The sequence below is a fragment of the Cryptomeria japonica genome, chromosome 7 (assembly GCF_030272615.1).
Source record: "Cryptomeria japonica chromosome 7, Sugi_1.0, whole genome shotgun sequence".
Taxonomy (NCBI): Eukaryota; Viridiplantae; Streptophyta; class Pinopsida; order Cupressales; family Cupressaceae; genus Cryptomeria; species Cryptomeria japonica.
The window spans coordinates 825,864,488-825,887,480 of NC_081411.1; the positions used below are offsets into that span (position 1 = coordinate 825,864,488).

Sequence of the window (22,993 nt, forward strand, 5' to 3'; positions counted from 1 at the left end):
CTTTAATTTGTGCTATTTTGTTTAATTTATGAATCAGGTAAATATTTATTTATGGAGGTCCTTACATTTGCAGACAAGATATTGATTTGTGTTAAATAAGTTGTATGTGGATCATTATATTTTAATTAAATTATCTCATTTTATGCTGATCATTATTCATGTGTGCTTAGTGCTCAAGTAGTGCTCATCATTACAATACTTGTCAAAATCAAATGTGTACTTACTATTTAAAGTATTTGGAAATCATATGAACAATTCAAACCCTTAATTAGACAGGGGATGATTAATATCTATAAGATCCTTTCACTCCCAATATCTTTATCAACTTTCCATACACTTAAACAATATCATCTCTTATATACTTCTGTTTCCTTAAAGCTTTGAGAGATTATCCTCTATCTAGACGATCCCATGCCAATGACTTGGTTTGCAACAAAAATAGAAACTTATTGACTTAGATAGGCATGCTATCAAAGACAATGACAATATCATACTTGATATTATGTTTCTTAAAGTTGATAATTTCTTTCATATCAATTATGGGAGGATTAAAGACAACACAAAAATATTTATTTTAGATGACATAATTCTAACATTGTCTACCAATAAATTCTTCACTATTTCACTTAATGCTTGCCTAATAGTCTCCATTTATAAAGACTGTTTGAATTTTTAAAAAATGATATATTCTTTAATTATAAAAATATTATAATATAAATCCTCACCTTTGATAGAATGAAAAAGTTAATGAAATTTTTCTTAGTTTCTCTTCTGATTTCAAATATATATTTCTATTTTCACAATGTATAGATGGAAGAGCTGCTACATTTGGTCTTCTCCTCCTACTTATACGAGTGGTTAGATTCACACTAACCAAACGATAAATTTTATTCACAAAGCTTCCATTGCGAAATAGGTTTCTGACAAGGAGCGGTTATATCCGCAATGAATGTTTAACATAGAGCGAAAAAAAACCGACCGTTAATTTTTTTTTTAAAACGCAGGCGAGCCAAGGAACTAAAGCCAAGATGACAGTCGCAGAGAGATATTGAATATCCATCCAGCCTTTTGGGCGATTGAATATCCTTGCCAGTTTCACTACATAGGCTAAAACAGCAAGTGTCAAAGATGATGTCCGCAGACATTCCTCCCAATCAAACGATTTACGTCAACAACCTCAATGAGAAGGTTAAAAAAGAAGGTATTTCTTTTTCTTGTTTTGTTTTCCTGTGTAAATTCTAGTGCTATTTGTTTCGCTTTGTCTATTTATCATGGCAGAGCTTGAAGAAGGGGAGAAAACAATTTGTTTTTTCAAACGTTATAAACCCTAGCTTGGTGTCTTATGGCTACATTTTTCTCATTGCAGCGTGATTTTTTATTGTCAATCGAGATCTCGGCCAACGCATATGTTAAACTAGCTGAGTTACCCTAGAATTCGACAAGCTTTACCGAATGTTTTCGTTTGGTTTATTTTCTACATATATATTATTATAAAAAAAAATCCAGTGGAAGTATTGGAAGCGATAGCTCTCATTTTTTTCCATTTTCTTATAAACGAAACAACAATCCACATATGTTATATATACCCCACACATTGCTATTGCTACCATTGAAGAACCTCACTCCGTTCTTGATGCTGGCCTATTCTGCTCATCATATTATATGAAATAACCTTCTTCTATTTCTGGCATTGTGTAAACTCTATTTCTGGCCTTGAAGCTATACATGTGGACAAACCTGCTGTCCATATCTGTAGAAAAACCATGCTTAACTGCAATTTAAAAAAATATTATGAGAAGATGACAGAACTTAGCTCTGATTTTAATAATGGTTTTTCTAGCCTAAAAAATCTCTTTTTTAAAAAGGAAAAGTATTTTTCTTTTTCAAAAATGTTTAATAACAATTTTTTCGGTTCTTCAGGGTAAACCAAGGGTACTTCCCTAGGACTCGGGATCTGACCTCACTATATCTCAATCCACTTGGAATGTGTCCACAGTCCTGCGGACAATCCCGGGCATATTGAAAAAAGGGCCATTCTTTTTTGGGTATGCCCGAAAGGGACGTTCCCAAACACGCTCAGTGCGGGTGTAACCCCCAAAAATGTAATGGTGATGGATCTGTAGTATTAGGGCTGACCTAGACAGGACTCAATCGGGAACCTATACTTGGATTTGCTCAGAATGGGTATGTCCTTGGAAAATGTAACTAGGAGTCTAGGATGAACCCTTAGTTTACCTAGGTGTGACCTATGCCCAAACCTATTTGGTATGCATACTGTTGATTACAAGGTGAAACTAAGCTACAATATTAACTAATGAATGCGTTCGCAAATCTGAAATTTAGATCACCAAATGAGATTATAGTGTTGCACATTCAAGTTTTCAACAATAATAAAAAAATCAGCAATATAAAATACACCTGATTTATGTGGAGAAACCCTTTCAGGGAAAACTCCACACAAGAAAGAGGGCAAGTATATTATCAATCTTCAACAAAGAGATACACTAGAATACTCTTCATTGCTATTTTCTGATCAATTTTACAACCCCCTGTTACCTGAAACTCAAAACCTAAGTTGCCGGTTTGGGTTCGGGATTTGGATTCGCGTGCGTGGCCAAATTTTTTTTTGAGGTTTTGGGTTCGTTAGTACAAAAACATATAAAAATAAAAAATATATACATAAATGCAATAGTAGTTAAGTTCAAAATACACCACTATGCTAATAGTCAAATAACCTAGCAAAATACACGACAATATTAATAGTCAAAACTCGATTGTCATGATGTATATACCAAACTGATGGGTGCTGCTGTGTAAACATGGTAGTTTAGTTGCTGCCTCTTGGGGATGTTATTCACTTCATCTTGTGGACCCTTGACCTGGAGTTGGAGCATTGATGGGTTTTGCAAGGGGAAACTCAAGAAAAAACCATGTTTTGATGGGCTGTACAGTTCCAGGCATGTTGTTTTAGCAGCAAATCACAAGCAGAACCGTAGATGGTTATTTAATGCAGAAAACTGAATGTTTTCAATCCTTCAATGAGTCTTGGTATGAGTTGGAGCTAATATTCGAGGTGCTGGTACAGGCTGAGGCTTTCTAGAGGGTTGTTGATGAATTTGGAAATTAGTCAGGTGAGTTTACTTCATTTCCTACCTGATACAGAGTGGTCGCTATCCTTTATTGTTCTATAGCTGTCCATTCTTGCATTTGGAGGGGTCTATTCAATGCTGGGTGTGTTCAAAAACTTATTGCAGACTTGTAACCCACTATTTGCTGCATATTGGAGACTTTGGGAGGTGCACCTTGAAGCATGGATGCCTTATGCCTTAAGGGGGTGTACAATTCAAAGCATCAACTGAACTTATCATATCAGACCTTTTTGGCCAAAAAAAAAACACTTTAAAAAAGTTAAAAAATTTGATTTCAATGCCAGATTCCATGGACAGGATCCTGTCCGAACCTAGAGGGAATTGGACCAGGACCCCAGGACCGGGGGGTCCCCCTGTAGATTTCAATAACTTAGCTCAAAACCTATGAAACTACTATTGCATGGCTCAAATTTATAGAAAATTGTGGGAGGGAAAACCACTGTGGTAACTTGAAACAAGAGGCATAAGCCACTTGCAAAAACCCACACTTAACATAGTAAAAAAATAATAAATTTCACTTGGCTTCCACATGGGTACCTAGCTTATAGCCAATCAACTTTTTGGCTTCTAAGATGCTCTGTAACTCCTTAATGGCTCTTTGGTTACATAATAGCTAAGTTGCCGAATCGGGAACGGGTTCGGGAACCGGTATGTAGGTATGTGTTGATGTGTCTTTTATACACAATCAAACACAAAATAAAATACCCAAAGGTACCTTATCCTCTCTTGAACAAAGTTTCCTCAAATGTTGAAGATTTCGTCTAATGATCAATCGAGGCAACTCCAAGGTTTTGGTATGTAGGTTCTCTACGTGTGGATAAGCACCAGTGTTCGTTGTGTTTGCTGTTTCATCAAGGGGCCTTACACACTTTCTATGAAAGCTGGTTCTTGCAACTACTCGACCAATGAGGAACTGGATTTTCCTAATACTAACCGATGTTTCAAAAAAAGGACAAAAAGATAAGGGATTAGGGAAGACTATGCTAAACTAGGCCTATGAATGACCAAATGGAGGGCAATCTTAGTGAAACTCTACCAATTTCAGTATTGCCATATAACAACAACTTTACTGGAATCGGTGCGATCTTCTAAGGGAATTCAAAGATTTTCAAATCATTCATGAACATAGATACCATCAATAGGGTGCATATCAACACTCATGTAGTGATTGAACTTTAAATAATTTCAATATCTCCAGTTGACCACACAGGGCACACTTACAATTAGTAAGAGGCTAGTGGTTTGGACTATCAGCTTCACTAAAAGATCAAGCACAACATTTATCACTCAATCTAATTCTAACATCTAAATACTATCTTCAATAAAGTGATTCAAGAAGATGAACAACCATGCAAGAAGCCACAAAGATTGCAATAAAACACCATAACTTCAATGTTTCATTAATCTCATAGCAAAATATAACAACAATTGTTCAACTTTCTCCCTTCACCAAATTTGCACTTTCTATGAATAACTACTCTTCTTCTCTGCTAATAACCTTTTTAACCTCCCAAATGAAATGAGTGAGAGCTTATATAGCATTCTCAAATACAATGAATGACCCAGATTTAAAGAAGATCAAGGGCTGAGATTTTGACACGTAAACCCTAATTAGGGTTTATTACAAAAATAACCCTATTTAGATAAGCATTATCATAACATAGCCAATAGAAACTGACACAAATAACGAGGAAGCATACTCCAATAGGGATTGAATTGCCACATCATTTCATAACAACTTTTCATCTAGAATTTTGTTCCCTTTTCTTTGTTCCTTTCTGGCATATTCAATGAATTTGGACGTAATCCCTTCAATCTCTGCAATGGGAATCTCTGCAATGGGAATCTCAGGCAGGTTCTTCATTCGTTCCTCCAAGTGAAGGACCTCATCAAAGGCCGCAAGAAGAGTCATCTCCCATCTGTGCTCCAATTCTTTTGTTCTCTCAATCAGGAACATAGTAGTATACATCTGATCTCGCTGCTCTTCTGTGATCACGCTGTCTTCTCTACAAAAGATGACCTTGATCCTGTCCTCCAACTTTTGTATATCCACATCTGTTTCAATCTCTATCCTTCTATCAAGGATTGCACATAGTACATCAAACACCTTATCTTGAATAGGATGGATAGTGTCCTCAACTTGGCTGCACCTACTATTGATGTCCTTGAATAGAACCTCCTTCATTTGGAGCAAAATTGACCATTGTAGGAGATTATGAGTTCCACCATCAACTATCCTTTCTTGTGCTAAAACCTGTCTTGATGTCTTCCTTACTACTTGCAATACTGGCATGCTTATATCTCTAGTGTGAGTGAATGCATCGATAGTTACCACTAGATTATGAATGATCTCAAGGACTTGGATGGCCTTGTGGATTGTTTTCATCATTCTTCTGACACATTCCTTGGCTACCATGTAGGATCTATCAATCCATGTATCCATGAGTTGGGCCTAGTTCTTCATCTTTTCTACCTGATTTATTGACTCAAGAGTGAGTGCCTGCAAGGGTGAGACTACTGGATCCTGTCGCCCTAATGGCTCATTAAGTTGATTAAAATAATTCCTTGAAGCATTAATCTCCCTTTCCAACCTTTTATTCTTTTCTATCTCTTCTTTTAGCTTATCACTGACTGCCCTCACTGAATCAGTCGCATCTTCCATGGCTTGCTTGGAGGTAGGTGGACCAAGATCAAAAGTCTCCAAATCATATTCTTCCGCCATGATCTCATCATCATATTTGTCCATCGCTGGTGTAGCTATCTGTATCTTTCTGGAGCTTGTATCATCTCTGATCACCTTAGATATCTTTGTAGCTTTCTTCTTTTCAATCCCCTCTTGAGACTTGCTTAGAAGACTTTCCAAATCAAATACTTGCTCCTCTTCTTCAACTACAACTACCCTTGTAAGCCTCTCTCTAAGCCAATCTGGAATGGAAGATTTTCCTTCTTTTACTTGCATTTCCTCAGGCAATGGCCGTTTGGCTCTAAAAGGAGATGTCGCTTCATCATCATTTCTTTCTTCTTGCTGACCATTATCACAAACTTGGAGAGGAAGAGACTGACTTGATGATTGTTGAGGTGTCCTTCCTTTGTCTTGTTTATCATTCTGTATTGTGGACTCCATGGACTCATCTATCTCATACACCTTCTCTCTTTGATCCTCTCCTTGACTTATCTCTTTTTCATGTCTGGAGGAAGCACTAGGAGGATGATCAGGATTTACTCTTTGTTTCTTCTTGGATGACTCTCTTTTCAGGTCCCTCCTTTCTCTTCGACCCCTTAGAATGAGAAGTGTTCTCACTTGCACTCACCTCTCCTTCTTCCGTTCTTGTTTCCAAGCTGAATGTCATAGCTATGTTTTGTTCTTTCAACTTTTGATGTTGGACATCCACCCATTTGCGAGTACAACTCAAAACTGGATCCATCAATGCTCTCAAGTCCGCGACCTCTTGTTCATCCCAATTGATCTTCACTTCTTTGTCTTCTTTCTCGTAGGAAGATTGAAGATATCTACCACTGTCCTGTGCTTGATCTGCTACTCTATAGATCTTACATTTCCTGATGAGATTGAGGGATAATCAAGAGCGCATCTTTCTCTTTACCTCTACATCATCCTGAACATTCATCCAAAAGTCTTCTACTTGAAATACATGCTTGTACTTCTTCCCTGCAGTTTCTTCCACATGACCATGAGGATCAAAATTATCTCGCGAAGCAAAAGATTTGAATGAATAGAGAGAGTTCCTTTTCTGCATCTTCAGCTGCTTGAAAGTTAGAACAAAGTTCAGTTGAATTTCCAAGTGAAATAGGTATAGGGATACCATTCCCATGCTTGTGTATTGATGCCTTAGCACACGCTGCCAACTGTCTAGTCACTTCAAGTAGTACTACCCTATCCGTAGGATACCTTGGCAACATATAAGGAGGTGAGGGACATCCACAAATTCTGATGTAGCTGAATTTAGGAAATTGAATGAACCATGCACCATGTTTCTTCACAAGCTCTTGTGCTTTTGGAGATATTTGTTGATGAATTCCTCCTTGTAGTGTCCTGGTGATATGCATTGTGAAAGTATCGTTGACTAGCTTGTAGTACTTCTTAGGTGGATGATATACTTGGGCAGAGGAATTACATACTCTTATCTCTCCGGGCCCTCTCCCAACAATGCCTCTGTGTGGTAGTCCCGCATACTCATAACATCTAGCTAAAGAATATATAATATATGAGCTCATGTGGAATGACTTAGTAGGGACTAACCTCCTCAACTGCACATCTAGGTGATTACTGATAATTCTGGCCCAGTTGAACATCCCTTTCCCTTGTACGATCACTTGTATAAAGAAAAACATCCACTTGTCGAAAAAGAAGGCTTGAGAGGCACCTACAACTCGATTAAGCATGGTTATCAAGTCTCTGAATTCTGTGAGGTGTATTGGGTATTTTATTTAGGCGAGGCCTACTCTTGAGCAACCAATTCTTATTGACGAAATTCAGACAAGTATCAGGATCATCTTCGTAGATAGACTTGGCTCCTTCTAGGCTGTTGTAGATCATATCCCTCTGCTTTGGAAGATGAAAAACTTCACTTATAGCTCCCTCTGAGAGATAGGCGAGGACAGTCCCATCCTTGGCCACAATTGTCCTTGAATGCGAATCATAGTGCTTGGCACATTCGATCATTAGCTCATGACACCTGACTGCGGGAGGGAAACCTGTCGCCTTGATGATTCCACTCTCAATTATCTTCTTGGCTATGGATGAAGACTTGCCGATGTAAGGTGCTTCTCGAAACTTCTTCACATTGAAGTTTCCTAAGTTGGTGTCTTCGACATTGCTCCACTTGGACGCGATCCTTGTCTCCAAGTCGTCACTCCTTTGATCTTACTTAATGAGGGCTTGCCGAGTAGAGGATCCACTTGCCTTGGGGTTTTCCATTTATCACCTATATAGATATTATTAAATTATAGTCTCAGTCGTAACACAGAAAACTAAATGTGTTTGTCTCAGCGCACAGAATACTAATTCTGTTATTTACGATTTAATTAACATTGGAATTTAGTTAGTGTTAACTAACAAATTCGCTTTGCAAACGTTTAAGTTTGGTTAAAGTAATGAACGCCGGTGTAGAGGATTGTGGCTCCACACAGGGGTCACGACCCTATGTGGAACCACGTGGTTCCACATAGGATCGCGACCCCCTGTGGGGGCACGATTCCATGAAGACAATCGCATATATACGCCATCCTCCCTATTGAACTAAGAGTGTTCGATGTGGATAACAAAAACCAGAAAGATATCGGTGACATATATATACATTTGCCTTCGTACCTACAGAGGCAAATCGATAAGAGACATAATCGATTTTCATTTCTTCGATTTGACTCTAACATACCAGATATTGAAGCTACAACAAATCTGATTGCACAGAAACAATAATAGTCTATTTTACATTTACATGGTATCAGAGCCTAACTACTTAAGATCCGAATAGACTAAAAGTGAAGTTTACATTGCAAATCGAAGATTTCTAAAATGGCGAACACAATCAGATTCGAGGACAGACTCGAAGGAGCAGCAAATTTTGTGGCTTGGAAAGTCAGAATTACGATAGTATTAAAAGAGAACAAAGTAATCAAATTCATAAAGAAGACAAGCCCGAACCTGCAGACGAACTTGAGAAAACTGTGTGGAATGAAGGAAATGATAAAGCTGTAAAAATCGTGATAGATGCAGTAAGGGATCACATAATACCACTTATATTAAAATATGGCAACGCTTATGAAATGTTCAAAACCCTTGAAAGGACGTATGAGATAAACAATCCGAGCAAAACCCTAGCTCTAAAAAGACAGTTGAACCACATAAGTATAAATAAAGGTGAAACAATAAACTCATACTTCATGAGGATAGGTTCACTCAGAGATCAACTGCAAAAACTTGATTATCATGTCGAGAAGCAAGAACTATCAATGATTACTCTAGATAGATTACCTGAATCCTGGGAATCATTCAAACAAGGCATAAATGCAAGGGATAAATTTACAGAATTTGATCGACTAAGGGATGACTGCCTCCTTGAAGAGTTAAGGCAAATGAAAGGGGGAAATCACAAAACTAAGGATGAGGACCTCCACATTCTGAATACCGACTCCCGTAAGAAAGGCAAGGAGAGAAACTTCAAGAAGAGAAAATCCCATCATGGGAAAAGCTTGCATAAGAAAGACATGTCAAAAATCCAATGTCATAGATGTGATCAGTACGGACACATGTCATTTAATTGTCCTGACAAAGTAAAACAGAAGGCATCATTCGCCAAAGTAGAGAGGAACACAGAACTTGAATCTGAGAAATTTGTATTATATTCAGCACTATCAAGTCAAGCTTCACCCAAGTCTAACACTTGGGTGATAGACAGTGGATCGTCAAGACATGTCATTGGATTGAGAGAATTACTAGACTCAATGGAAGAGGGATCAAATGAAGAGGTAATAATAGGGGATGACTCTGCACATCCTGTAAAAGGTGTCGGGACATGTACAATCAGACTGAAGTCTGGAATCTCAATCCAACTCACCGGGGTACTATTTGTACCAGGCATCAAAAGGAACTTAGTCTCTATCTCTGCACTTGAGGATGACGGATATAGAGTCTCATTCATAGAAGGAAAGGTAATGGCATGGCCAAAAACATTCACCTTCAAAAGAGCACAAGTGATTGGTTACAGACAAGGACACCTATATGAATTGTATAATGAGCCAAATCAAACCTTACTTCATGACGTCATAGACCGAGCGGAAATTTGGCATAGAAGACTAGGGCACTTACATTTTCATGCTCTACCCTCTATGGAGAAATTAGTCACAGGACTACCTAAACTAAAGCCAATTCATTCAGATGTTTGTAAAGGATGTGCACTAGGGAAAAACACTAAAAGCTCTTTTCCTTGCAGTTCTAGAAAAACTAAAGAAATACTAGAACTAGTTCACTCTGACTTATGTGGGCCTATGTCTGAACCATCACTAGGAAACACATTATACTATGTAATCTTTGTAGACAATTTTTCTAGGAAAACTTGGATTTATTTCCTTAAAAGTAAAGAGTCTGAAGATATTCTTAGGAAATTTAAAGAGTTCAAATCTATTACAGAAAATCACTCTGGTAGGAAAATCAAAACTCTTAGGACTGACAATGGTAGGGAATACACATCAGAAGTATTTAAAGAGTTTTGCAAAGATGCTAGGATTAAGAGGGAGTTCACTGTACCCTACAATCCTCAACAAAACGGGGTTGCTGAAAGAAAAAATAGAACAATAGTAGAAGCGGCAAGGGCTATGTTGTTAGATCAAAACCTAGAAACTGCACTTTAGGGAGAAGCCACTAATACCGCTGTATACATTCAAAACAATCAAAACAAATGTCCTCACTCTCATATTGGTGACAAAACTCCTGAAGAAGTCTTTACTGGAATTAAACCTGATATTAGCCATCTCAAAATATTTGGATGTCTTGTTTATATTCATGTACCTAAGGAGAAAAGAACTAAATTAGAACCTACTAGACAGAAAGGGATTTTTGTAGGATATAGTGAAACATCTAAAGCCTACCGAATATTCATCCCTGGTCAACGACAAATAGAATTAAGCAGAGATGTCATATTTGAGGAAGATATAGCTATTAACAAAACAAGGAGTTTCATCACACCTGAAATCCCAACTAATTCCATTAACTTGGAAGAAAATTCTCTTTTTGAAACTCAGGGGGAGCATCCTGAGGATAACACCTGGGAACTTGAGAACACTACAACAGAGAATCCCAGGAAGAGACCACTATGGGCCACTAAAACAGTACAGGAAGCAGAATCCTTTGCAGCACCTAGAGGAACAGTTAGAGAAAGCAAAAGACCTTCAAAGTTTTCTAGCTATGTTACTCTAATGACAGACCTCATAAATGCTGAACCTTCAAGCGCCGGAGAGGCTCTTAAACAACAAGTATGGAAGGATGCCATGATAGAGGAATATCAATCTATCTTAAAGAATGATATGTGGAAAATTGTGCCTAGACCTAAAGGAAAATCAGTTGTATCTTCTAAATGGCTCTTTAAAATTAAGTATGCTGCTGATGGCAGTATAGAAAAACATAAGGCAAGATTTGTTGCTCGAGGCTTCTCACAGAAGGAAGGAATTGACTATGAAGGAACATTTGCACTTGTTGCATGATACACTTCTGTCAGAACAATCCTGACTATTGCAGCATCTAAAGGATGGAAAGTTCATCAAATGGATGTAAAAACTGCATTTTTGAATGGAACAATTGAAGAAGAAGTATATCTAGAGCAACCTAAGGGATTTGAGGTAAATAATGCTAAAACACATGTATGCAAGTTAGAGAAAGCACTGTATGGATTAAAACAAGCTCCCAGAGCATGGTACCAAAGAATTGATAGTTACTTATTAGAGATAGGTTTCTCTAAGAACATTGCTGATCCAAATCTGTATTTCAAAATAATCAAAGGTGAAATGTTGATACTCATATTATATGTAGATGACTTATTAATTACAGGCGAAGATCATCTCATTGCAAAATGCAAACAGGGACTAGCTTCAGAGTTTGAGATGAAGGATTTAGGTCTACTCCATTATTTCCTTGGATTAGAAGTATAGCAAAAACCAGATGGTATTTATCTAAATCAAGGTAAATACACCATTGACATTCTGAAGAGATTTGGAATGATGAATTGTAAGCTAATGTCATCTCCTATGGAAACAAACCTACATAAACTAAAAGAAGCTATAGCAGATTCCAAATTTGCAGATCCAACATTATACAGACAAATTATTGGATCATTAATGTACCTAGTCAATACCAGACCTGATATATGTTATGCAGTAAATGCACTCAACCAACACATGGTTGAACCCAAAGAAATACATTTGGTTGCAGTAAAGCATATATTGAGATATCTACAAGGTACCTTGGACTATGGACTGCATTATGAACACACTGCATTGAACCTACATGGATACTCTGATTCAGACTGGGCTGGAAGCGTGATAGACAGGAAGAGCACTTCAGGATGCTGTTTTAGCTTAGGATCAGCTATGGTATCTTGGATCTGCAGAAAACAATCATTCGTAGCTCAGAGCTCCACAGAAGCTGAATATATAGCTGCATCCATGGCAGCTAAGGAAGCTGTATGGTTGAGGAAATTGATAGTAGGATTGTTTGGTGAAAGTCTGAATCCTACTATCATTCATTGTGACAATCAGAGCTGCATTAAACTTTCAGTGAATCCATTTTTTCATGATAGATCCTAGCACATTGAGATCCCATATCACTATGTAAGAGACATGACAAAGAGAAAGGTAATAAGACTGGAATATGTCAATACAGGAGATCAGACAGGTGACATTCTCACCAAACCCCTAGCAAGAGTGAAAATTGATCACTTCAGGAGGTATCTTGGTATGGTTAAAATGTAATTGATGTCTAAAATTATGTAAACTTCTCGGTCATATATTTTAGTATATGAAGTATGTAACCTTTCCCTGTGTTCATTCCTAAAGGATGACGATTCTTTAGTTAATGAACACTTGTATTTTAACATTGTAAGGTGACGATCTTATAAATGTTTGGAAGATCATATAAACTGAAAATCAGACAATTTGAATATCAGTAATATGATAAGTTATAGTAGACATTATGTAAGTGGATTAATGTCAGTGCACATACTATAACAGGGATATCAAAGTGAGTATATCCTTAGTATCATAGGCTGATACTTAAACTTGGATATCAAAGTGAGTATATCCTTAGTATCACACATTGATACTTCACACCTAGGTGATGTGATTCTCATGAGATTAGTGATGAGCTAAATTAAAGTTTTAGGCCTATACTCCTAAGACTAAGAGAGAGTGTTAAATTATAGTCTCAGTCGTAACATAGAAAACTAAACTTGTTTGTATCAGCACACAGAATACTAATTCTGTTATTTACGATTTAATTAACATTGGAATTTAGTTAGTGTTAACTAACAAATTCGCTTAGCAAACGTTTAAGTTTGGTTAAAGTAATGAATGCCGGTGTAGAGGATCGTGGCTCCACACAGGGGTCACGACCCTATGTGGAACCACGTGGTTCCACATAGGATCGCGACCCCCTGTGGGGGTACGATTCCATGAAGACAATCGCATATATACGCCATCCTCCATATTGAACTAAGAGTGTTCGATGTGGATAACAAAAACCAGAAAGATATTGGTTACATATATATACATTTGCCTTCGTACCTACAAAGGCAAATCGATAAGAGACATAATCGATTTTCATTTCTTCGATCTGACTCTAACATACCAGATATTGAAGCTACAGCAAATCTGATTGCACAGAAACAATAACAGTCTATTTTACATTTATAGATACCTTAAGTTAGAGTTTTAAAGGGATAGGTCACAAGTATGATCAATTCAAGACCTTAAAATAGCAACTATGCCTATACTATGAACTTCAATTTGAAAATCAAAAGAATAAGCTTTAAAATTACGAATTTTCAAATCGACATCACATATGAATCAAGCTATATCATGAAGACTTAACTTCTCAAAAATAATTGATATTGAACTGAATCAGATCTTCATTAAAACTCCCTCAAATAAATCAGATTGCACATACCTTAATCTTGATTTCAAAGATATTGACCTGAAAAAGATGGGTAAATGGTAAGTTGCTGTTGAATTCACCTCTCTTCCAAGTGATGCTTTCACAAGATAGCTTCCTTAAACAATTCAGACCTGCACCTTAAATATATCAGAGTCTCTTTAGAAGGATCGGTATTCTCTAAACTTACCCTCTCAAATCTGAAGCTTACCTCTCCACTCACCAATTTAGCTACTAAATCTGTCTTTAAGAAGATGGCTTGGCGAATAAAAAAAATATGAAGACTGCTGATAGGTCTGGAATTTGCTTCTTTACTGTTGGAAGATTCCTCTCATTAATCTGCTTTATTACACCAGGTATAGGCTAAGAAAAGATCGCTATCATGCCTTTGGAGTTCGCTTTCATCAATATATAAAATTCGGCCTTTGCACTTGTCAACTTTGGAATTCTCCTTCCAACTGCTGAGTATCGCCCTCTCAATCTGCTCTTAAATTTGCCTTAAAGAAAATTTGTTTGAATGAATGATAAATGGTCAATGATCAATCCTCCCTTATAGGTGCCTTCATGGGGAGATTTGCTTTCTAGATGAAAGCCAACTTGAATAAAACCCATCGCATTTCCTTTAACTTGGCCGACTTTCTAATCAAAATTTCAAACTTGCTTTGGCGCCAAAAGGTGAAATTGGTTTATCAATGCATCAATGTTCCTTAGCCAATTTATTTGCTCCTAGGCCGACTCGCATCTAGCCTCTTATCCATTTAGTCTTTACCATATGCTTTTGCCCTTTTTCCTTACGATGTATATGTGTTTAACAACAACATAGCTTGTGTACCTTAGAGAGGGACATGAGTGAAATTCTCTTCTTCAATGCATTTCGCTCTGGACCCTTTGGAAGGGTCCTGAGCAAATTTAGTCTTTTGCCCGATTCTTCTTCTATTTCTCATGATTTCGTCCTAGACTTGACCTTTGAAATCTTTTCCTATCAAGATCATGTTATTTTGCCCTCAAAATCTACTCCAAGTGGGATCCATTCAATGTCTTAGGTGGACTATTATGTCCTTCCAAGAAGTTCGCTCCTTTACCTTTGGAAGGGTCATGAGCGAAATTCTTCCTTTTGATGCCATTTATCTTCCATTGGTCATTACTTTGCCTTGAACTTAACTTATCCAACCCTCTTCTTATCATGATTATGTCAACTCGCCTCTATCTTAGCTTAAAACAAGATCCTTTTAGTTCATTAGGTGAAATAGGGAGTCCTAAGGATTTCACTCCTGTACCTTTGGAAAGGTCAGGAGCGAAATTCTTCCTCTAGACTTTATTCATACTCAACTTGCCTAGGACTTGTCTTTTCCACCCTCCTATCACCATCAAGTCAACTCGCCCTCAATTTAGCTTTGGATAGGATTCGTTCAATGTCTTAGGTGGGAAATTAGGATCTTTCAAAGATTTCGCTCCTTTACCTCAGAGAGGGTCAAGATTGAATTTGAGGGATTGGGCCTAGACGTCAATCAATCATACAATCTTCATCCTTACCCACGTTGCCTTAGTCTAAGCTCATGCTAACAAGTCACCTTTAGGTTTCCTTGCTCAAGTTCCGGGTCAAGGAGCAAATCTTAACAAATTCACTTAGGTACCTTTGGAAGGTACATGACCTCGAGGAATTCGCTCTGGACCCTTTGGAAGGGTCAGGAGTGAAATTTGCTTCTTGGCTCAAATTTCTCTCATTTTGGTTTTCAAGTTTGCTTCAGTTCATTTATAAGGCATGGATAGATCATTCTTCCTTCAATTGAGGCCTGGAAGCAAGGGTTAAAGTCCAAGTTAGGACCAAGAGAGGTTCTTAGGAGAATTTGCTCTGGACCTGTTGTGACCTTTTTCACACATCGCCCCATTGCAAATGGGGGCCCTCTCTTTTCTTGCTTTCTAGGATTTTGTTAGTATCCTGTGACCTTTTGCTGCAGTTTCACCAAGCCTTGTCCAGTTCAGAGCATTCCAGGCCCTGACAATCGAAAGTTAGTTTTTGCAAGTTATGTGATTCCAAAGTGTGAACACCACCAGAGTGCTTAGAGAGGCCAAAGGACGAAGATCGCAATTGATTTGGACGAATTTGGACAACTTTCTATTTTTAGAAAGTTTGCTTTTTTTGCCTTTTCCTATTTTTTAGGAAGTTTCGTTTTTGGCCTTTTTAGCCCAATCTCGGTATGGCTATTTTTAGAAAGTTTTCCCTATTTTTTAGGGATGTTTGCTTTTTGCTTTTTTCGGGATGCAAACCTAGGGTTTACACTTGCACCATCGACCAGCTCCGACCAGATCTCGAAAATTCCAAGTTTTGACCTAAAAAAGCTAAATCCCTAGATTTTAGGCTGTTTGCTTTTTCGGGATGCAAACCTAGGGTTTACACTTGTCCTATTGACCTGCCTCGACCGGAACTCGAAAATTCCAAGTTTTGACCTAAAAAAGCTAAATCCCTAGATTTTAGGCTTTTGCTTTTTCCGGGATGCAAACCTAGGGTTTACACTTGCACCATCGACCAGCTCCGACCAGATCTCGAAAATTCCAAGTTTTGACCTAAAAAAGCTAAATCCCTAGATTTTAGGCTTTTTGCTTTTTCGGGATGCAAACCTAGGGTTTACACTTGTACTACTGACCAGCTTCGACCGGAACCCGAAAATTCCAAGTTTTGATCTAAAAAGCTGAATCCCTAGATTTTAGGCTTTTTGCTTTTTCAGATGATCCACCTAAGAACGGATTTCAAATTTCAAGTTAATTCGGTTAAATTAGATTAAACTGTGAAATTTTTAAATTTCTTTGAAAATTCTTCTAAGTCTGGCTAACAAGGGTTTTGAAATGTTTCTGCAGGTTCAAACCCCATCACGAAGGTGAAGAGGCCATGAAGGAGCCTTGCATGAAGTCCGCCATGCCTTAGAAGGCTGTGTGGGTGCTCTCATCAAAGTCTGCCATGCCTTAGGGAGGCCACATGGGTGCCCACTCTAAAGTCCGCCCCACCTAAAGAGACCATGGAGGAGCAAGGGTTGAAGTCTGCCCAAGGCTTAGGAGACCAAGGAAGAGCAAGGCTTGAAGTCCGCCCAAGATCAAAGGAGGTCACATGGGTGCAAGGCTTGAAGTCCGCCCAAGGCATAAGAGGGGCCATGAGGAAGCAACCTCCAAAGTCCGCCCAGGCATAAGAGGGGCCATGAGGGAGCAACCTCCAAAGTCCGCCCAAGCAAGAAGAGGGGCCATGAAGGAGGTAACTCCAAAGTCCGCCCAAGCAAGAAGAGGGGCCATGAAGGAGGTAACTCCAAAGTCCGCCCAAGGCATAAGAGGGGCCATGAGGGAGCAACCTCCAAAGTCCGCCCAAGCAAGAAGAGGGGCCATGAAGGAGGTAACTCCAAAGTCCGCCCAAGCAAGAAGAGGGGCCATGAGGGAGCAACCTCCAAAGTCCGCCCAACCATGAAGAGGCCAAGGCTTGAAGTCCGCCCAAGGAGGAAGGAGACCATGAAGGTGTCAAGGCCCAAGCCCGCCAAAGATAAAGGAGCCATCAAGGAGGTCATGTGGGTGCTAGGCCCAAAGTCCGCCCCACCTAGAGAGACCATGGAGGAGTCAACACCAAAGTCCGCCAAGGTAAAGGAGACCTTGAAGGTGCTAAGGCTAAAGTCTGCCAAGGTGAAGAGATCATGTGGGAGCAAGGGTCAAAGTCCGCCCTAATGCCTTAGCCAAAATTTTTGCCATAATGGAGGCCAAGGAAGAGTTCTAGCCAGAGTCCGCCATACCCTGGAGATGTGTTTAAAGTCCGCCAAAGTTTGAAAAAAATGGAGATAAAATTCGAAAAAATCAACCTACACATGGAAGGTCAAACAAAGTCAACATGATGTCACAAAATCCACAGAGATTTCAAAATTAAATCCAAAATGAAGAAATATCTAAATAAAAAAAAAAAATTCTCAAAATAAATCCAAAATGGAAAGTTTTTTGAGAGAATATTAAAAGGTTTTTGAGATATTAATTCAAAATGGAAAGTTTTTTTTGAAAGGGAATATTGGAGGATTAATGAATATCTTCAAACTTAAATCAAAATGGAAAGTTTTTTTAGAATTAGAAGTATGAGTTGGATGATTTTAGGGGTTTTGCTTAAACCTTGTCTACAAATACTTCATTATCAAATTCATTATTACACCAAGAAGTTCAAAATTACTAAGGAGAGCTTAGTAAAGTATGTCGGTTTGAAGATCATTTGGAGGAAATTCTAGATATTGCTGGAAGTGGGATAATATTTTTGGCAGAAGGCTTACAGATTTCTGGAGAAAGGCATCTTTTCTGAATTTTCTCAATATCTTGGAGAAAAGTCTAGCCTTACTCCTATCCAAGTCAGAGGTGAAATTAAAATTGTGAATTTTTTGAATATTTTCCAGAATTTAATAAATGATTTTTTCGAAAATTTTGGAGAAAGAAAATCGTTTTTTTTTGCTAAGTATGAATTTTTTTTTAAAGTTTTGACACTTGATGGTGATTTCAAACAACCTCAAGGCAGAGGGTCTGGAGGTGAAAATTCAATTTTTTTGGCTAAGTATGAAGTTTTTTTGAAAGTTTTAACACTTGATGGTGACTTCAACCAGCCTCAAGGTTGAGGGTCTGGAGGTGAAAATTCAATTTTTGTGGCTAAGTATGAGAGTGAAAAATGGAAAATTTTCCAACACTTAGCCATTTCGTGGCCTCGTAGTTTTTTTTTTGAAATTTTGTAGAAATTTTCTAACTTAAAGTTTTCATCATTCATCTGCAGGTCTTGAGTACCATGAAGTTCCAGGTAGATAAAGATGCTCCTCCAGAGTCGAGGATGACTTCCAAGTGGAAGAACATCAACAACACCAACCTCGGACACATCAATCTGAGGGAGTTTAAGAAGCGAATGTTTGGTCTGGATAACCTTGTGCCTACCACCATTGCGCGAAAAATGATGAAGAGTGGTATTGTGCACGCTGCCGGCTTCCTCCCCACCATGCAGTGCAATGAACTAGTAGTTGAATGTGCCAAACACTACAATCCCATCAGTAAGGATATTGTTGCACCTAATGGAAGAGTGTTGGCGAATGTCAGCGATGAGGCCATCAGAGAGGCCTTCAGGATCCTTGAGTACCACAACACAGTATATATGACCAAGGATGAAGTTGACAGTCTGTACCATGATCACCTGGAAGAATATGATGCCATAGTTAATCATTCCCGGCTAGACAAGTCGAGGAAGGGCGCCTCCAAACTCCAGAGAAAGAGCCTAGTGCGAGCATACTTCAAGGAGGACATTGGGGACATGATTGTCTTGCTCAATAGAATGATAGGAAATCCTCAGGGAGCTCCATTCGAACCCTGGATGTATTATTTCATTAATGAAATAATCAATGGAGTAAAAATGATAGATTGGGCCCGTATGATCAGCGACAACCTAGACAGCCAGCTAAGGAATCTGGAGGCGAATAGGACTTTCTTCACGAGTTCTTACTTGTTCTATTCTTTAGCCAGGACCTACAGATACAAAGGTCTCACTTGTAGAGGAGAAGTTGGGAACAAGGAGAACCAATTTCCGGTATATGATTGCTATCCCCAGCTCCATATGGAGGAGAAGTTCCATTTCAAAAGGGTGAATGATGCCTTCCTGATGCACATTACCCGGATCCTTCAAGGTGGCTTGCACCAGAGGCTCTCTCAAGAGTCTATGGACTTCATCAGTTGGTTCGGGTGTTGGTACATCCAATATCCAAATTTCACTTACCTCCGAATTCAGGGATTCTCTAGTCCTCCATACATGCTTCCAGCTTACCCTACCAACCGAGTGGTGTTGCTCGAGGTTGTGAGACAATTGGAGGAGTATATAGTGATTCAAAGGGATAAGCAGACGAAGGCAGGGACATCCTCACTTACAATTGGTAATAGGCTGGAAACATGTCCATCATCACAGGCTGTAGCTACCGCTGAGAAAGAACTGGCCTGGTATCCCTTCTACCAATACAAGGCAAGAAAGGATTTCGATCCATTCCATAGGATAAAGAAGATCGAAGGGACAACGTTTGAGCACAGACTGGATCTGGAAGACCACTGGGCTAATGCAACCGATAGTTTCGAGATCCGGAAGAGGTTCTGGTCAAGAATTCCTTTAAGTATGGTTAGAGCAACGGAAGTATTCAAAGCTGCCGATTAGGTAGAAGAAAGCCTAGAACTTCAGCAGCCGGGTTTTGAGAAGATGAAGAATGAACCTTTAGTCTTGATAGACTGGACAGAGGGAGAAAAATCAGATCTAGCAGACCTCATGAGGTCGGTGGTTGAGTACTCAAGGTGGTGGGCGTCTGAAAAGACAAAATAGTTGAAGGCCAAAGGTGTGGTTCTAACTTATGAATTAATGGGAGTAGATGATACTCTGTTCGTCCATCCTTGTACCTCCATCGGTGATGCTCGGAATCCAGAAAGTGTTGGATCTCGAAAGAGAAAGGAGTTGGGTGGAAGCTCCACAAAGTGCACAGGGAAAAGGGCTGTAGTTGAGAGAAGAGAATCCAGCGAAAGTCACTCCATCCTAAGTGTTGCTTCCATTGCGCCTGATCAGAGTATAATTGGGGAACAAGAGATGAACATCTATGTGAGTGATGATGAAGTAAGAGTGCTTTCCTAGCCAGTTGAGGAAGTGGTGGAGAAGGTCTTCCGAATTCCAGACAAGGGGCAGGATGAAGCCCCTACAATCTTCTTGGATGGCATACCAGCGAACCCAGGAGAAGCAGACGATGAGTTTGATCGGAACACTGTAGAACAATCAACCATTCCTGATTGACTGAGAGCAAGGATAAAGGCCAAGGTTCCCAAGGATGTCCACTCAACTGAGGAGGTTACCACAACATTCTTGGAGAAGGTGAATGAACCCACCATAGCTAAACCGCCCAAACCAGCCAGGAAGTTCTCCCTGATTCAGAGAGACAGTGCCGGATTCAGGACAGTCCAGATAGCAGTGCCCAAAGAAGGGAAGACTAGGGACAATGTCACCGCAGATGACTACAAGATTACCACCATAGAGATGGGTAAGCCTACACAGGACCAGGAGATCCACTATTTTGACGACTCCTGTAATGTTCTAAAGACAAGGCTGGCTCATGAGAAAGAAAAGAGGAAGAAAGTGGAAGAAGAGAACCATCAGTGGAGGAAGTATGTTCTCCATCTTACCAGCCCGCTCAACCATGAAGTCCCAGCTACTCCACCACAGCCTCTTCAGCAGGGATCAATGAAGGACTATGATGAGATGAAGGGATCATACACTCATGAAAAGGAGTGGATTTCAGACGCTGTGATACGTGCTGACACCCTGGTAGAAAACTTAGTATCAGCACATGAGGCAACTTCTTTGTTGATTGATCGTATCTAGGATCTGTCATCCAATTGGGAAGAAGTGGATGAAATTCAGAATGAAATACTCCCTCACTTGAAGGTTATTCGAGGCATGTCAAAGAAGAGCTTAGTGGATGCAGGCATCATACAGACAGGAGACAGGTATGACTTCGGCACGTGGTACTATGCTTTGGTCACTCGGATTGAGGTTCTAAAGAAATCCGAGACCAAGTGTTTTGAGATGGAGGCAAGGGTTAGAGAGATCCTGGGCAAGGTATTCCGTGTAGCGTCAGAGATTTGGCAGAAGGAATGCCTAAGGGAGAAGCATTTACAAGAAGAGAACCTGAGAGCCAGGATTCAGACAAGCTTCTTCCGAGATTCAGGGATGATTAACAAAGGTGATCTTTCGAAGATTGCAAACTTCCTCTCCATCGATGACAACTTCCTCACCCAAGCAGTGGAATGGGAAGGCATCCTTGCCACATGCGTCGATGATGTGGATCTCATCGACTTCCAGATTGGCGGTTTGCCAAGTGTCACCATGGAGGAGGTCAAGCTCGTGGTGTCCAGATACGTTGAATCTCTGAAAGAGGAAAGTGGCCACTCACCTCAGTAAAATTAGCAGCTGCGCCACTTGTCACTCTTTCATTTGCTTGAACTGATAGTATTTCGGGAAACCCTAATTAGGGTTTAGGACTTTCAATCTTGGCCCTTGATCACCGTTTGATCTTGGCCATTCATTTATTTTTGAGAAACTATATAAGGTTGCCTCCTCTCATTTGAAAAGGGTGAGGTTTTTGATGTATTGCTGCTTAAGGTCATTTCCAGATAATATATTGCATGTGCGCTCCTTTGTAATCTCTATTATTTGAATGATTTGCATGGTTTCAATTGCCTCAACACTTAGTTAAAATTAACTTAGATTTGCTTTCATTATTGTTAATTCGAATGAAGGATTTGATAAGTGTCAATTGATGGTGTATCTCCGCTCATACTTTTGGTGTATGGATGATTTCCATCTCACTGTGCAAAGTTAGTCTGAGCCCATCCCTTGTGCATCCCAACATCTTGATCATAAGCACAACCCATTGAAGATTGCACCGGCCTTGTGTAGTTGTCCCTAGTGTGGCGAAGCAAGGTTTGGTTTTTTGAGAGCACCCATTTGATACCGTCTGCAGAATTCATAGGATTAGATTAGCCTTCCTGAACTCTTTTCCTTTTCTTTTGAAAGTCTAAATCCCAGAAAATCCCCCCAAAAAAAAGAAAGAAGAGCCTAAATTGCTATATCCATCTAAGTCCAGCAGTTCAAGAATACTTGTCAAACGTAAGTCCCCCTTGAAAATTTCAGCATACACTACCCAAGAAGCTATTCCACTAAAGTCGCTTGTTCGCACATATAGACCTTGGAATCAGTAGTGATTTTTCAAGAGAGGATAGAATACCTTCGGGTATCCTATCCTAATGTTTGGTAGATGATAAAACAGACACCAACAGGACCCTTTGGAAGGGTCAGGGGCGAAATTCTTCTTTAAGCTCAAATTCCAAATTTCTTCACTGTCTGAGTGTATTCAATTCGCTTTCAAGGCACTTTTCAAGGCATCAACATTTTTCCAATCGCCATGGGGCAAGGCTTTCAACTCAAACTAGGTGCAAGAAAGGACTCTAAAGAATTCACTCCTGTACCTTTGGAAGGGTCAGGAGCGAATTTGACTTTTGAGCTCAAATTCTTATCTTTCCAAAGCTAAGTTTGTTCAAAGGTACCTCCAAGGGTGGATTCAAGCTAATTTCTTTCCAATTCATGCCTTTCTAGAATGAGATTTCATCCAAATTAGGA

General features: G+C 39.3%; 1 protein-coding gene across 1 annotated transcript in view; it reads left to right on the top strand.

Moving 5' to 3' along the window:
* The first annotated feature begins 823 nt into the window (after positions 1–823).
* The window catches only part of LOC131038972 (U2 small nuclear ribonucleoprotein B''), a 93,259-nt gene continuing 71,089 nt past the window's right edge, over positions 824–22,993 (top strand). The window contains exon 1 of the mRNA XM_057971601.2: positions 824–1,201. Coding sequence (XP_057827584.1) covers positions 1,129–1,201 — 73 coding nt within the window. The 5' untranslated portion in view covers positions 824–1,128. The remainder of the gene's footprint in view (positions 1,202–22,993) is intronic.